Source organism: Ursus arctos, chromosome X (genome assembly GCF_023065955.2).
Source record: "Ursus arctos isolate Adak ecotype North America chromosome X, UrsArc2.0, whole genome shotgun sequence".
Classification (NCBI taxonomy): domain Eukaryota; kingdom Metazoa; phylum Chordata; class Mammalia; order Carnivora; family Ursidae; genus Ursus; species Ursus arctos.
Window position 1 is genome coordinate 61,847,486 of NC_079873.1, and position 16,312 is coordinate 61,863,797.

The following is a 16,312-nucleotide window of genomic DNA, read 5'->3' on the forward strand; positions in this document are numbered from 1 at the left end:
ATACTCTGTATTCATTATCAAAAAAAGGAGACTTTGATACATGTGTTGTTGTTGTTGTTGTTGTTGTTGTTGTTATTATTTTTATTATTATTATTATTCTAGGCTCCTATCCAGCAGTTTGCAGACAAACTCAGTGGCTACTTTGTTCCTTTTATTGTTATTATTTCCATCACTACCCTCTTGGTTTGGATTATAATTGGATTTCTGAATTTTGAAATTGTGGAAACCTACTTTCCTGTAAGTGACTTGTAACAACTCTTTGCCATACGTAAAATAGTTTGTGAATCTTTTGCATAAACTATTAGTTGGAAAATAACTTTAATAATTACTAGTATCTTTATGGGCCTGGAATGGGAGGGTAATAAGAATAACATTTGCATTTCTATAAATATAAAAATTTCCTTCTGGAAAGATTTTTTTTCATTATTTTCATTTCTTTTTTATTATTTTCATTATGATCTTCCCAAAGCAAATACTGAACTTTTATATTTTATACCTGGTCTCATTCCCAACATGACTCTGCTTTCTCAAAGGACTGTAGATAATATTGAGAAAAACCTTGGGATTTCAGCTCTGCCATATACCATCAGTGTGATCTTAGGTCAACTTAATTTCTCGCTGAGCTTCAGTTTCTTCATTTATTAAGTGAGATTCTAATAATACCCATCCTGCATAACTTGCAGCTGTTGTGAAAGTTAAATAAGATGATATATTGGAAACACTTGTAATTTATTAAATGCATTATAAATATATGGTAATATTAGTGCCTGTTCCTCTGTAGTTCTATGATAGTCTCAAAAGTATGGTGTTGTAAAGTGGTAAAGTAGGTCTGGATTGTGCCTCATATTAGAGATATAGCCTTTAAGTCACTTCTGTTATCCTTGTTTGTCACCTGTAATGTAGTAATAATAATACCTAAATTGCAAGATTGGAATTAGTGTAGGTGAAAACATGCACATATGACATATATTAAAGCATAAGCTTTCATGTCTATGAAAGTCCCTTCTAACTGTTTCTGTAAAGATAAATGCCTCTTAGGTGAATGCTTAGTTTAAGTATTTGAGAACTTTGTAAGAACCTAGCACCATAAAGTCATTACTACTAAGAAAGTCTTACTTTGTTGTATTTCATTATTTAAAAAAAAAATGCCATGCTATACACTGTTTCATGTTGTTTGTCCCTTCAGTTAAAGAACAAATAGAATCAGGAGAGTGAGGGTGAGACGTAGAGCCTTACTGGGGACCTGAAGAAAAACTTATTGCCAAGAAGGACATTTTGAAGATTTTGTTGTCTAAAAGAGGTGTCTCTGGGCTCTCACTCCTAGATATTTATTGAAGATTGGAAAAGAATTAAATGTCCCCCATGGGGACACAGACGGTCACAGCACCTCTGATCTTTGCTGTCTCCATTGATAAAATAGACTCTCCAGTTTGGCTCTTTTCAGTCATCAGTGCTCCTGAGACAATCATAAAGGATTTTCTCAATTGTTCTTTGGAAGAGAGATTAGAAGACTCCCACTCAGGTGTTACTCACTTCCCTCTGGTCCTTGTCTGTGGCCATCTTCTCCATTAGTGGTATGATTGGCTCCTTTTCCACTGGACTTTTTGTCAACAGCTTTGGCAGGCACAATTCAACGCTTCTTGTCAACCTATTGGTTGTTACTGGTGGCTGCCTAATGGGTTTCTCCAAATTAGCAGAGTCTGTTGAAATGCCAGTCCTGGGCCAATAGATTATTGACCTCTTCTGCAGATACTGCACAGGTTTTGTGCCCATATGCATTGGAGAGATATCTCCTAACTGCCCTGTGGTGGCAGGTGGGGGCTTTGGCGTTCCTAACCGGCTGGGCATTGTTGTCAGGATTCTGGTGGCTCACATTTTTGGTCTGAAAGTCGTCTTGGAGGCTGAAGAGCTTTGGCCCCTGCTGTTGGGCTTCACCATCATTCTAGCTGTCCTACGAAGTACAGCCCTTCCATTTTGCCCTGAAAGTCCTAGATTCTTGGTCATTAACAGAGGGGAAGAAGAGAGTGCTAAGGAGATCTTCTAGTGATTGTGGGGCACCCAGGGTGTGACTCAGACAGGACATCAGGGAGATAAAAGATGAGAGTGCTGGGATGGCACAAGAAAAGCAAGTCACTGTGCTGGAGCTCTGCAGCGTGCCCAGCTGCTGACAGCATATCATCATTCCCACCATGCTCCAGCTCTCCTGGCTGGAGAATCAGTGCTTTGTTCTGTTACTGAGTAGGAATCTTCAAAGATGCAGGTGTTGGGGAGCCATTGGTGTGGGTGTGGTGAATCCTGTCTTCGCTGTAGTTTCTCTGGTTTTAGTGGAAAGGGCAGAGAGGAAGACTCTGCATCTGATTGGTCTTGGAGGAATGACTTTTTGTTCCATCCTCATGACCATTTCATTATTATTAAAGGACAAGTATAACTGAATGGGCTTTGTCTGTATTGCAGCTGTCTTGTTTCTTCATGCCATTTTTTGAAATTGGCCCAGGCTCCATTCCCTCGTTTATTATGGCCAAACTCTTCAGCCAGGGACCCCACCCAGCTGCAATGGCAGAGGCTGGTTGTTCCAACGGGACCTCCAACTTTTTGGTTGGGCAGCTCTTCCCCCTCAGCTGCATTCTGTTTAGGAGCCCGTGTTTGTATTGTCTTCACTGGCTTCCTTGTTATCTTCTTGGTCTTTAGTCCCCGAGACCCACGGCAGGACTTTTGAGGAAATTAACGAGACTTTGAAGGGCAGGTGAAAGAGGACAGTAGAGCTGACAAAGGCCCCATTGTGGAGATAAACAGCATCCAACCTGTTGAGGGAGACTACCACCAAGGTCTAAGCCGTGCATCCTTCCTGCCTCCCTACCAACATGAAAAAGCAAACTCTCCCTGAGAGAGAGAGAGAGACCTCATCAGGTTGTAACCCGGGACTGTTTCTGAATGCTGCTACTTGATTCCTTTCTCTTCCCACACACTTCATGGGCACACAGAGGAACCCAGTGCTGGAATTAGTTGTATCTTCAATGGCTTTTTAAACATTTTATTGCTTGGACATTCTCTTCTGTTTAGGAGAGACCAAGTGAACCTTCCTCATTTCAAAAGGAATTGGCTGCTTGGCATATGACAGCTTTGCCAGCTTTTCCTCCCTTGGGTTCAGTATTGCCTCACAAGGACATATAGGAGTGTAAGAGTAAGGTGCAGTTTCCCCCACCCCAGACTTAACAGGAAGCAAATCTACATGAGTTTGGAGGGCAGAGAGGGATTAAATAAGAGCACCTTCCTCACTTCTATACAGCTCTGCAGAGATTATTAACTCGAGTTCTGTTTATCTTCTGGTTTTATTACATAAATATTTAGTTCTTTAAGTGTAAAGCAATTTTACCAAATAATGAGAACTCAAGGAAATTGAGGTTAGAGGGAGGTGCTTAAAGAGAGGTTATAGGGTGGAAGATTTGATACTGGAAAGGTCAAGGTGCAATAAGAAGAGAAGACTTTAGAGAGAAATGTAATGTGTTGTTGAAGCATACATGATGTGGTGTGTGAGATTTGCACATTGCCTCTTAACAGTTTCTGTCCTTCAGGTAGAAACTCTCAAGTTTAACTTCTCAGGAAAGTCATGTGCCTATATTAAGAAGCTACTGGTTTCCTTTGGAACTTTTTTCTTTGTTGAAGATCATATGTAGTATTCCTTGAAATCTAGGATGATTACCAAAATAGGTATTGTAGTTAATGGTGGTTGATGGATTCTAATTTTGGATGGAGTCCAGAGAAGGGAAGATTAATTCTAGAACTCCTTTCTCCCCTCACTGGACCAAAAAAGTTCTTCCCCATGTAGCGGACTCTTTTTAAAAAAGAAAACTATTCCTAATCACCAATCTGATGGGGGAGCCCTCCAAATGAGTAACCCAATTTTGTTTCTAAGGAGATTTTAATTATTTTTTTGAAAGTTTTAGCTTTAATTCCAGTTAGTTAACATACAGTATTATATTAGTTTCAGGTATATACACCACCCACCTCTCCTCTGGTAACTATCAGTTTATTCTCTATAGTTAAGGGTCTGTTTCTTGGCTTGTCTCTCTCTCTAGCTTTTTCCCCCTTTGTTCGTTTGTTTTGTTTCTTAAGTTCTACATATGAGTGAAATCATATGGTATTTGTCTTTCTCTGACTGACTTATTTTGTTTGGCATTATACTATCTAGCTCCATCCATATCTTGGCTGTTACAAATAATGGTGCCATAAACATAGGGGTGCATGTGTCCATTTGAATTTAGTGTTTTTGTATTCTTTGGGTAAATACCCAGTAGTGTGATTGCTGGATCGTAGGGTAGTTCTGTTTTTAATTTTTGAGGAACCTCCATACTCTTTTCCAGAGTGGCTGCACCAGGTCCCACCAAAGGTGTAAGAGGGATTGTTTTTCTCCATATACTCACCAACACCTGTTATTTCTTGTGTTGTTGATTTTAGCCATTCTGACAGGTATGAAGTGATATCTTATTGTGGTTTTGATTTGCATTTCCCTGACGATAAGTGATGTCGAACATCTTTACATGTCTGTTGGCCATCTTTGGAGAAATGTCTATTCATGTCTTCTGCCCATTTCTTGACTGGATTTTTTGGGGTTTTTGGGTGTTGAGTTTGATAAGTTCTTTATAGATTTTGGATACTAACCCTTTCTCAGATATGTCGTTTGCAAGTATCTTCTCCCATTCCGTAGGTTGCCTTTTAGTTTTGTTGATTGTTTCCTTTGCTGTACAGAAGCTTTTTAACTTGATGAAGTCCCAGTAGTTCATTTTTGCGCTTGTCTCTGGAGACGTGTCTAGTAAGAATTTGCTACGGTCAAGGTCAAAGAGGTTGCTGCCTGTGTTGTCTTCTAGGATTTTGATGGTTTCCTGTCTCATATTTACGTCTTTTGTCCATTTTGAATTTATTTTTTTTGTATGGTGTAAGAAAGTGGTCCAGTTTCCTCATTTTGCATGTCCCTGTCCAGTTTTCCCAACAACATTTGTTGAAGTCTTTTTCCCATTGGGTATTCTCTCCTGCTTTGTTGAAGATTAACCATATAATTGTGGGTTTATTTCTGGGTTTTCTATTCTGTTCTTTTGGTCTCTGTATCTATTTTTGTGCCACTACTATACTGTTTCCATTCCTACAGCTTTGTAATATAACTTGAAGCCTTGAATTGTGACGCCTGCAGCTTTGCTTTGCTTTTTCAAGATTGCTTTGGCTATTCGGGGTCTTTTGTGTTTCCATATAAATTTTAGGATTGTTTGTTCTAGTGCTGTGAAAAATGCTGTTGCTATTTTGATAGGTATTACATTAAATTTGCAGATTGCTTTGGGTAGTGTAGACATTTTTTTAAGATTTATTTATTTTAGAGGGAAAGAGCGAGCATGAGCAAGGGGAGGGGCAGAGGGAGAGAATCCTCAAGCAGACTCCTTGCTGAGCACAGAGTCCAACATGGGGCTTGATCCCAGGACCCTGAGATCACAACCTGAGCTGAAATCAAGAGTCAGCCACCGAACCAACTGAGCCACCCAGGTATCCCAGGTAGTATAGACATTTTAATAATATTTTTCTTCTAATCCATGAGCATGGAATAATTTTCCATTTCTTTGTGTCCTCTTCAGTTTCTTTCATTGGTGTTTTAGTTTTCAGAGTACAGGTCTTTCACCTCTTTGATTAGGTTTATTCCTAAGTATCTTATTATTTTGGTGAAATTGTAAATGGGATTATTTTCTTAATTTCTCTTTGTGCTGCTTCATTATCAGTGTATAGAAAGGCAACAGATTTCTGTAGATTGATTTTGTATCCTGCTACTTTCCTGAATTTATCAGTTTTAGCAGTTTTTTGGTGGAGTCTTTCAGGTTTTCTATATATAGTATCATGTCATGTGCAAATAGTGAAAGTTTTACCTCTTCCTTACCGATTTGGATGCCTTTTATTTCTTTTTGTTGTCTGATTGCTGTGGCTACGACTTCTAGTACTATGTTGAATAAAAATGGTTCGAGTGGACATCCTTGTCCTGTTCCTGACCTTAGGGGAAAAGCTCTCCATTTATCTCTATTAAGGATGATGTTAGCTGTGGGTTTTTCATAAATGGCCTTTATTATGTTGAGGTATATTCTCTCTAAACATACTTTGTTGAGTGTTTTTATCATGAATGGATTTTGTACTTTGTCAGTGCTTTTTCTGCATCCGTTGAAATGATCGTATGGTTCTTATCCTTTGTCTTATTTGATGTGGATTTTTAATTTGTTGTAAGCCATAGCTTTAAAAGAATTCGGAGGAGAATGTTCATAGCTAACTTTGAATTCGTAACCTCAGCTCTGGGAGAGGATTTTTCCTGAACCCTTATTATCTTGTTGATGTATGTTGTTGCTTTGGCGTCATCAAATGCTTATTCATCTGCTACCATGTCAAGTTACCCTCGTTACCATGTTTCCATTGTATTAGGTCAAGTGCCCTTAGGGGCGCATACGTTTGAGACAGTGTGAGTAAATGTGCAGTGTAGCCCACACTTGAGAGAGTGTGAATGTATATGTACTGTCACTTTGCTCTAGTTGGAAGTAGTTTATTGGTAGCTTGTTTCCTGTGTTCCTACAGCCCCCTTTTGGATAGAATCTGTTAAACATCTCTCTGTGTATAAATAACACTGCCTCTGCTTTGTGGAATTTGTGTCTATGGCTTTTTTCCAAGCTTTAGTGTTCAGTCTCATCTGGCTACTTTTTCTTGTTGGAGAGTTGGGGGAGAACTCCTTAAGTCTTGAGGCTGAGGGTGGAGGACTCTCACTGTAGACCCAGACAATGGAAATAGTTAAGAATTGAGTGTGAGATCAAGACATGTGGCCTCTTGGGGGCGCTGGAGGGGAATTGTGGAGGAGAGAGTGGCTTTCTTTTAAGGGGATAAAAAACAAATTGGAGACTTCTAACTCTGGAACATTTCAGAGAGTTAGATGAGATGGAGGGATTTACGCTTGCGCCCCTGTGGTTCTTTATTTTGAGATAAAAATTCTGAATGTAGGGGCGCCTGGGTGGCACAGCGGTTAAGCGTCTGCCTTCGGCTCAGGGCGTGATCCCAGCGTTATGGGATCGAGCCCCACATCAGGCTCCTCCGCTATAAGCCTGCTTCTTCCTCTCCCACTCCCCACTCCCTCTCTCGCTGGCTGTATCTCTGTCGAATAAATAAATAAAATCTTAAAAAAAAAATTCTGAATGTAAAAAAAAGAAAAAAACAAACAGAACAGGTAGAATCATAAAAACTATGTATCTACTTCATGATATATGGTCATTAGTATAATATAAAAAATTTTTTTAAATGATTCACATTCGTTAATTACACACTGAACGAGAAGATTGCTGAGAAGTATTTTGGAATGTGTATCTCTTAGGAATTTTTCTCATGAGTTCGGGGCGGGGGAGGGGGCTTAGGAGATTCCCCCTAATACTGTCAATTGTATTTACTCACACAAGCAAATATTCAGTGTCACTAAGAGCTATATACTACCTGATATACTCAGTTCACACTGTTATGTTCAAAAGAATTTTACTGAAATAGGATTAAGCTTCTTTTGCATGCTGGGTGATTTTTCCATTGTTTTGAAAGTATAGTGTGAAAGGCAGATTTATGGTCTTAGTGTACAGAGATTCAAAATTCTTTTTCTTCAGGATCAGAGTTGCTGAGAACCAGGTCCCATATTTGCAGCTATTTTTGAAAATCCCAGTAAAAGCACTTATTCTCAATATAGAGGTAAAAAGCTGACTTTCATGTTCTTTAGATTAACTGCATAATTTGTAACTCTGGAATTAGCAAAATTGAATTTCTGATTTCAGGACTATGACTTGTTTACCAGTAATGTCACAATTTCTTATATTCGTACAAGAAGAAAAAAGTGATTTCTTACTAGTAACCAAAATGTGTATGTTGGCAGCTAAGTAGGATTATGTGTGCCTTGAAAAATGTGGTTTTATTTAAATAGAGTTAAGCATTGTTCCTTTTGTTTTATACAGCTCTAGATCAATAACCAAAATTCATGCCTTTCTTCTAAAGGGATATAACAGAAGTATCTCCCGAACAGAAACGATAATACGCTTTGCTTTCCAAGCCTCTATCACAGTTCTGTGCATTGCATGCCCCTGTTCACTGGGACTAGCCACTCCAACTGCTGTGATGGTGGGTACAGGAGTAGGCGCTCAAAATGGCATACTAATCAAAGGTGGCGAGCCATTGGAGATGGCTCATAAGGTAAGATAGTCCCCAGAACTAAGAATTGTCCCATGCAAACTAGCAGTAGCACCCCTATTGGGAAACAGAATCCAAAATTATTTCCACATGGTCCATAAGCCGAGCTTCTTCTGGGACTATCCTGAGGGTTGAGGTAGGAAAGGTGTTATTTTGGTTCTGTTCTGGATTGGTCTTAGTTATGTAAGATCTCTAAAACTACTCCAGGCCTACTTTCTTAGAGCAGACCCTGATGTGGAAAACTTGGAGTCCTATTCCAACTTAGATTAGAAATGTCTTTAGGTCAGGAAGACAGAAGAGGCGTTTGCCCAGGAAAAATGCGACTCCATGTTTGTGTTCTTCACCGTGAGATAGTGCTTATCCTAACATTGCAGTTTCGTGCCTTTGCCACTAGCTGAGAGTTTGCAGCTATAGCTTCAGAAATACAATCTTATTCCTCATCTCTCTCATATTAGGATTTCCAAAACAATTTCAATCAAGGCTACTTGACTTCAACTAAAACCATGTTCCTTCTAATATGTTCTTATTATGAGGATATAAACTATATACAGATGCATATAGTAAAAACAGAACACTGCTTAGAACAGATTTGGAACCTCATATAACCAGTGAATACAAGCTGTTAGTATTTATAGTAATTTTTTATTTACTTTGATTTAATTTCAAACTTAAGAATTGAAAGAACAGCATAAAGAACTCCTGTGTCCCCTTTACTGCAGATATCAGGCTCCTTTCCTAAGAACAAGGACATTCTCTTACATAATCATAGTACAGAGATCAAAATCAAGAAATTGACATTGCTATAATACTGTTATCTAACCTTTAGTCCGTATTCCAGTTTCCTCAATTGTTTCTATAATGCTCTTTATAGCTATTTTTTCTCTTGTTCAGAATTATGCTTTGTATGTAGTCGTTATATCTCTTTTCATCTTGGTTCCTCAAGCCAGTCCTTTTTCAAGGTTTGTATTCCATGTTTACTGTGGGGTGACTGTGTTCTCTAATTCCGGATTCTTCCTTTTTCCTGTCTGGGCTCAGTTTCCCTCATGGATTCACAGAGCTGTCTCTTCTCAGACCAGGCTTCTCATCTAGACCCAATAAAATCAAAGCAAACCAGCAGGTCTTATCTGGTGTTCACTTCAACTTAATTACTTACCTTTCTTTTATAATCATATGCCTACTGCCCAGATTTCCACTGCAGTTCTGGAATTCATTAGTATTGAAAGCCTTTCTCTTTCCTTGAGGCACTGAGTCATCTCTTAAGTACTTATTAACAGTCAACTATTAACAATTCTAGTTGTTTAACATATATTCACAATATGGTTGAACATTAGCAAGGGAGGGCTATTAGATGTAACTTAGAGTATTTTTTTCTCTTATTCTCCCTTACTTTTGCTCACTCAAAGACAGTTCAACTCCAATTAAGTCAAAGGTCAATTTATTAAGAAACAAAATATTCATCTGACAAAGTAAACCTTTTTCTTATTTTTGGAAAGGTAGTATTAAGGATTATCAAGTCATATAGGTGCAGTGTATTTTAATTTTCTTACAGGTGAAGGTAGTGGTATTTGATAAGACCGGAACCATTACCCATGGAACCCCAGTAGTGAATCAAGTAAAGGTTCTAGTGGAAAGTAACAGAATATCACGCAGTAAGATCCTGGCCATCGTGGGAACTGCTGAAAGTAACAGTGAACACCCTCTAGGAGCAGCCATAACCAAATACTGCAAGCAGGTACAATTTTTCCTTTGTTTATTAATTTAGTTGTCATCTACAGGAATTACACAGACCAAATCCAAACTGGCATTTGACTATGATTTACATAGTATAGTTGGTAGGAGGCTAGAAAGACTTGTACTTTCTCATTTTATTTTATAGTATGTGTTAGTTTCTTCATACAGAAGAGTATAAAGATGAAAACAGAAATTAACTATAATTCTATCACACAGATAACCCCTGTTGACTAAAAAATTAAAATGTAATGCTTATTTATGGTAGGAAAATTCAGATAGTTCAGAGAGTTACATAATGAAAAGGAAAGCCTCATTCCCTGCGCTCTTTCATAATTCCTCTCTCTAGAGTTTAACAAGTGTTAATCTGTTAACAGTCTTTTAAAATACAGTGGTCTCCCCTTATCTGCAGGGGATACGTTCCAAGACCCAAGTAGATGCTTGAAACTGCAGAGTACTGAACCCCTTATGTACTATGTTTTCTCCTATACATACATACCTGTGAGAAAGTTTAATTTATAAATTAGTCACAGTAAGAGATTAACAATAATAACTAATAATAAAATGGAATAATTATAATATACTGTAATAAAAGTTATGTCAATGTGGTCTCTCTCTCAAAATTACTTATTGTACTGTACTCACCCTTCTTGTGATGATGTGAGGTGGTAAAATGCCCGTGTGATGAGATGAAATGAGATGAACGATGTAGGCATTGTGACTTGGCATTAGGCTCCAATTGACCTTCTGATGCTATGTCAGAAAGAGGATCATCTGCTTCCAGACCACAGCTGACCATGAGTAACTGAAGGAAAGTGAAACCGTGGCTGGGAGAAGGAGGACTCCTGTAGCAGCTTTATTGAGATACAATTCACATACTATAAAGTTCATCATAAATTGTACAATTCAGTAATTTTTAGTATAATCCCAAAAGTGAATATTTGTTAACCATTTTAAATGCATATCTGAACATATATGCATTTATTACTTTTTAGACTTTATGTAGAAAGGTCACACAGTGACCAATCTGTGGTACCTTTTTTTTTTTTTATTTTATTGAATGAGTCTTCCATATTAGGACATATAGATCTGCCTCATTATGTTTAGTAGCTATATTGTGTCCTACTGTATGATTGGTTTTTTCGTCTCTTACAGTGTACAGTTCAAGTTCTCGTCAGCTTTTGCAAATTTATCTTTATGTTAAATGCCTATCAGTGCAATTGCTAGATCAAAGGATACATGCAGTTAAATTGTGCTGACTATTACCAGTGCCCACATAGCAAATATTACCAATACCTACATGAAGGGTTGTACCAGTTTATACTTCCACCAAAAGTTATTAGTGCTCATTTTCCCACATTCTTTCTTTATTTTTTCCAATTTAATAAATAAAAAATACTTATTCATTGATAGTTTGCTTTGTATTTCCATAATTATAAATCGGGTTGAACATCTTTTCATTGGCCATTTGAATTTCTTTTTCTGTAACTTTTCTGCTTGTATCCTTTGCCAGTTTTTTTCATAGGATTGTTTACCCTTTTTTCATTGACTTGTATAAGTTCTTTGTAAATTATCTCATAATTTTACAGTTATGATGTGCCAATTCCTATCATTGGTGTTCTTTCCTTTTTACCAATTTACTATTACTGACCTGGCTTCTTTACACCCAAACCAAACAACAGAGAGGATGAAGATATAAAGAGCCAGGAAACAATGATGGCCACCAAAATTCTTTGGCTTACTAAGGACACAGAATCATACTAGAGAGGCACTCTGGTAACTAAAGGCCCTGTTCTTTGTTACCCTTTGCCCTGTACTGAATAGAAAATCTGACTTGACAATAGAATTAAATATTTAACTTGTAATTCTCTATTGGAAAGGACAGAGAATATTGGTAAACCTTCCATGTTTTCTCTCTCTGAACTTGGTATAAATTTTAGAGAGTGGGATTAAAATAAACAATCCTGATGTTTTATTCTAAACATTTAGAATTAACCAGCAATAATCTTTGATCGTACTATTGATGACCTTGGATTATTGGAACAGCAGAAGAAATCCTTCTGTTTCTATTTGTTAGGAGCTGGACACTGAAACCTTGGGTACCTGCGTAGATTTCCAGGTTGTGCCAGGCTGTGGTATTAGCTGTAAAGTCATCAATATTGAAGGCTTGCTACATAAGAATAACTGGAAGATAGAGGAAAATAATATTAAAAATGCATCCCTGGTTCAAATTGGTGCGAGTAATGAACAGTCATCAACTTCATCTTCCATGATTATTGATGCCCAGCTCTCAAGTAAGCTAATTTTCTTCATAGTACCAATTATGGGACAAATATAAACAGATGTCTAACTTTATAATCCTGAACTGTTAGATAAGAAACAAAAATTGGCATCATGGTTTCATTCTGTCAAATAATTTTACCATAGACCTTCTGGTCACTTCACTTGAGTTATTCGAGAACATTTCTCAGCTGTGCTCCTTGATTCTACCATAGGGTGATGAATTCTAGTCTTAGTTGATCTTCCATATTAGTTCAGCTATCTTTCTTTTATTTCTTACCACAGTTACTCTAAGCTTTTCATATCTTTCACGAGGTACTGTGGCCTTCTCCCTAGTTCCCTAAGCAAATTGTCAGGTTTATTTTTCACATAGAAAATTAAGATTCTCAGACATTTGTTCTTTCAGCTTTTTGCCCAGAATGATTCCTTTTTCAGGGGAAGAGGTATTCCTCATCTTGCATGATGAATCCCATAATCTTTGCTCTAGATCCTACCCTGTCTTGATTCTTCAGGGACCTTACTCTGTTACATCCCCTCACTTCTTTATTTTCCATCTCTCTGTACTAGCTCCTTTTCCTAAACATATAAACATTTCTTCCATCAGTATCACTGTAATCCCTTCTAGACTGTATCGTGTCTCTTTTTTTTCCCCTTTATATCTAAGCTTCTAGAAAGAGAAGTCTCGGTTTACTGAATTCACTTATTCACTGCACAGCCTGGCTTCTGCCCTATTCATACTACTGAAACTATTTTTTCTAAGTGCATTGATGATCTTATTCAGTACTCACTCCAGTGGTTTCTTCTCAGTCTGCATCCTGCATGACATTTGAGAATGTCATTAAGGCATTTGAGAATGTTGACCATTGCTTCCTTCCTAAAGCTCTTTCTTCTTTTAATTTCATGACCATCTGTTCTCTAGATTATCCTCTCACCTACCTGGCTGTTGCTTCCAAACCTCCTCTGATTTCTCTTTTCTCCTGCTCTCAAATGTTGGGGACCCCCAGGGCTTTGTTCTTTGTCTTTTTCTCACTTTATATACTCTCTGTACAATCTCATTCATGTCTATTGCTTGTTCTGCCACCTGTAGGCTTCTACTACCACCCCAAAATCCACATCTCTAGCCAAGGCCTGTTTTCCCGAGTTTCTGTCCGATCTGTCCATCTGCCCCAAAATATAATATAGCCACCTAAGTGTTCTAGCACCTTCCCACCCATTTGTGCCTTAGTGATTTTGCTAACCTGCAAATATGATGATATAACTGTCTGACTAATACCTTTTATTATAGTGGTTTATGATTTATTTTTGAATTATGAACCTCTGGAGGACTGTGATAAAAGTTATGCCCACCCTGCCAAAAATTTTTGTTTTGGAGGTTTGCATGTATCCTTTTTGTTTTGTTTTGTTTTTGCAGAGTAGGCCTTTATTTTTTTTTTTAACCAAAGGCTTACAGCAATCTGGGAAGCATTTATTATTATTGTTTTAATAATAATTTTTTATTATGTTATGTTAGTATAACACCCAGTGCTCCAGGTTTGCATGTATCCTAAACCCTATCAGCGTGATTCTGTTAGGGATCCTGGCTTTGCTGGCTGTCTCCTGTGGGACGAAGACCAGTCTCTCTGGACTTTGTTCCAGGTCCGTTCCCCATGATATGTCTTCTGCCTACCTACACCACCCACTTTGTCTTTTTCCACTGACCTCCATGTACTCTGTTCCAGTCATATGAACTACTTACAGTTCCTTTTTACATTGTGTCATTTCCTGCTTATTAGATCATGTACTGTTTTCTCTGGGTAACGTCATTGTCTACAGCGGCATCTACCTCGTGAACTTATTTTCATCTTTCAAAACTCAGCTCACATCTCTCTTCAGTGAAGCCTTTGTCAACTGATATGTACTGTACTTAAGCTCTATTTTTTTGGTGCTGGGTACACTGCATGGTAATACTTTATTTACCTGCCTGATTCCACCAAACTACAATTTATTATTTGTCTGCGAACTTCCAGTGTCAAGCATACTGACACATAGTAATTTTGTTCATTTGACACATTTATTAAGCACTGTTCAAGACACTAAAGAATCAGCAACAAGCAGAATAGACAGAGTCACTATCTTTGGGAGCTTATATTCCTGGTGGGAGAACACAAAACAGTGAGCAAAAAGATAAGAAAATACAATACGTCTGATGGAGATCGTGTTGTAGAGGAAAATAAAGAAGGGTAGAGGGGTATAGGGAATGCTGTGAGGATTGTCTCCTATTTTATGTAGGATGATCAGAATAGGCCTCATTGATAAGTTGGTGCTAGAGCAAAAACCTGAGAAGGGGGAGGGAGAAAGCTATGTGACTGTCTGTGACCAGAGCATTCCAGGCAGGAGAGATATTAAGTACCCAAGCCTAGTTTGAGAAACAACAATGAGAACAGTGTGCCTAGAGCAGAGTAAATGAGTGGGAAAGGGGTAAGAGATGAGGTTAGAGAGTAGTACAGGACTAGATTATGTAAGAACATTGAAAGAATTTTGGCTTTTACCCTTGAGATGGGAAACCATTGGAGAGTTTTGTGTACAGGAGTGCCAGAATCCAACTTAATGTTTTATAAATATTACCCTGGCTGCTCTGACAAAAATACAGTGTTGGAGGAATGGGGGGAAGGATTGAAGGAGGGAGATGAGTTAGTAGGCTGTTGCCGTAATCCAGGTGAAAGAGAAGAGTGGTTTGGACCAATGTGGTAACAGTAGAGGTCATAAGAAGTGATCAGAATCTGGATGTGTTTTGAAGGGAGAGCTGGCTGACAAATTTTCTCACAGATTGGGTATGGGGCATGACAGAAACAGGAGTCAAGAACTATGCCAAGGTTTGAAGTTACCATTTAAATAAAATGGGGAAGACCACTAGAAGGGCAATATTGAGGAGAACTGATCATGTTTTTTACATGTTAAATTTGAGTGCCTATTAGATATTCAAGTGCAGATGCCATATAAATGGAAATAACAAGTAGACAGTTGGCCGCACAAGTCTGGAGTTCAAGGAAACAGACTAGGTTGGAGATGTAGATTCGGGAGTCATCCACTTACAGTTCTGTGCCTTCCAATATGATAGCCATTCATTACATGTGACTACTGAAACTTAAATTATTTAAATTTAATTTAAAATTCAGGGCTGCCTGGCTGGCTCAGTCAGAAGAGCATGTGACTCTTGATCTTGGGGTCATGAGTTTGAGCCCCATGTTGGGTGTACAGATTACTTAAAATAAATACATAAATAAACTTTAAAAAATAAATTTAATTTAAAATTCAGCCCTTCAGCCATACTAGCCACATTTCACTGCTCAACAGTCGCATGTTGTTAGCGGCTACTGTATTAAATAGCAGATATAGAATATTTCCAAATTCTGTTGGACAAAGCTGGTGTAGACTGTATTTAAAGCTATGAGAATGGATAAGATCACCAAAGAGTGAGAGTCGGTAGAAGGGGGGATGGTTTAAGGATTGAGCCCTACAGTACAATAGGTTAAGAGATCAAGGAGATCAGCAAAGAAGACTGAGAAGAAGTGGTGAGTGAAGAGGTAACTCATAAGAATTTGGTGTCCTAGAAGCCGAGGAAGAAGGGAGTGATCAGCTGTGTTAAATGCTTCTAATAGGGCAAGTAAGATGAGGAACAAGAATTAGCCATTAGGTTTATGAAAATAAAGATCACTGGCATACTGTGTGAACAAGTCTTTGGAGTAGTAGAGATGAAAGCTTTATTGGAGTGGGTTCACAAGCGAATGGGAAGATATGAATTAGAGATAGTCAATAGAGACAACACTTCCAAGAAGTTTTGCTGTGTACAGAAGCAGAAATATGGGGCAGTAGTAAAGAGGTAAGTGAGATCAAGAGAGGTTGTTTTGTTTTGTTTTGTTTTTAAAGATAGGACTATGTGCGACAGAGAAAATGGGATTATGCGGGAGAAAGAGGAGAGAATTGTAGGAGAAATGTTCTAGAAAAGCAAAGGAAGGGAGTCTAGTGCATAAGTGGAGAGGCTGGCCTCAAACAGGAGCAGGGGCAGTTTATAATAGAAGAGTAGCTAGATTGGTGT

At 38.1% G+C, this 16,312-nt stretch overlaps 1 protein-coding gene and 1 pseudogene across 2 annotated transcripts in view; both read left to right on the forward strand.

The window, feature by feature from the left end:
* Nucleotides 1-16,312, forward strand: part of ATP7A (ATPase copper transporting alpha) — a 145,939-nt gene that overhangs the window by 114,616 nt on the left and 15,011 nt on the right. For both annotated transcript variants that reach the window (XM_057312681.1, XM_026480122.4), the window contains 4 exons: nucleotides 103-237; nucleotides 8,038-8,232; nucleotides 9,779-9,961; nucleotides 12,035-12,251. In XM_057312681.1, the coding sequence (XP_057168664.1) occupies nucleotides 103-237; nucleotides 8,038-8,232; nucleotides 9,779-9,961; nucleotides 12,035-12,251 (730 nt within the window). The remainder of the gene's footprint in view (nucleotides 1-102; nucleotides 238-8,037; nucleotides 8,233-9,778; nucleotides 9,962-12,034; nucleotides 12,252-16,312) is intronic.
* LOC113242146 (solute carrier family 2, facilitated glucose transporter member 3-like) lies at nucleotides 247-6,158 on the forward strand (annotated as a pseudogene).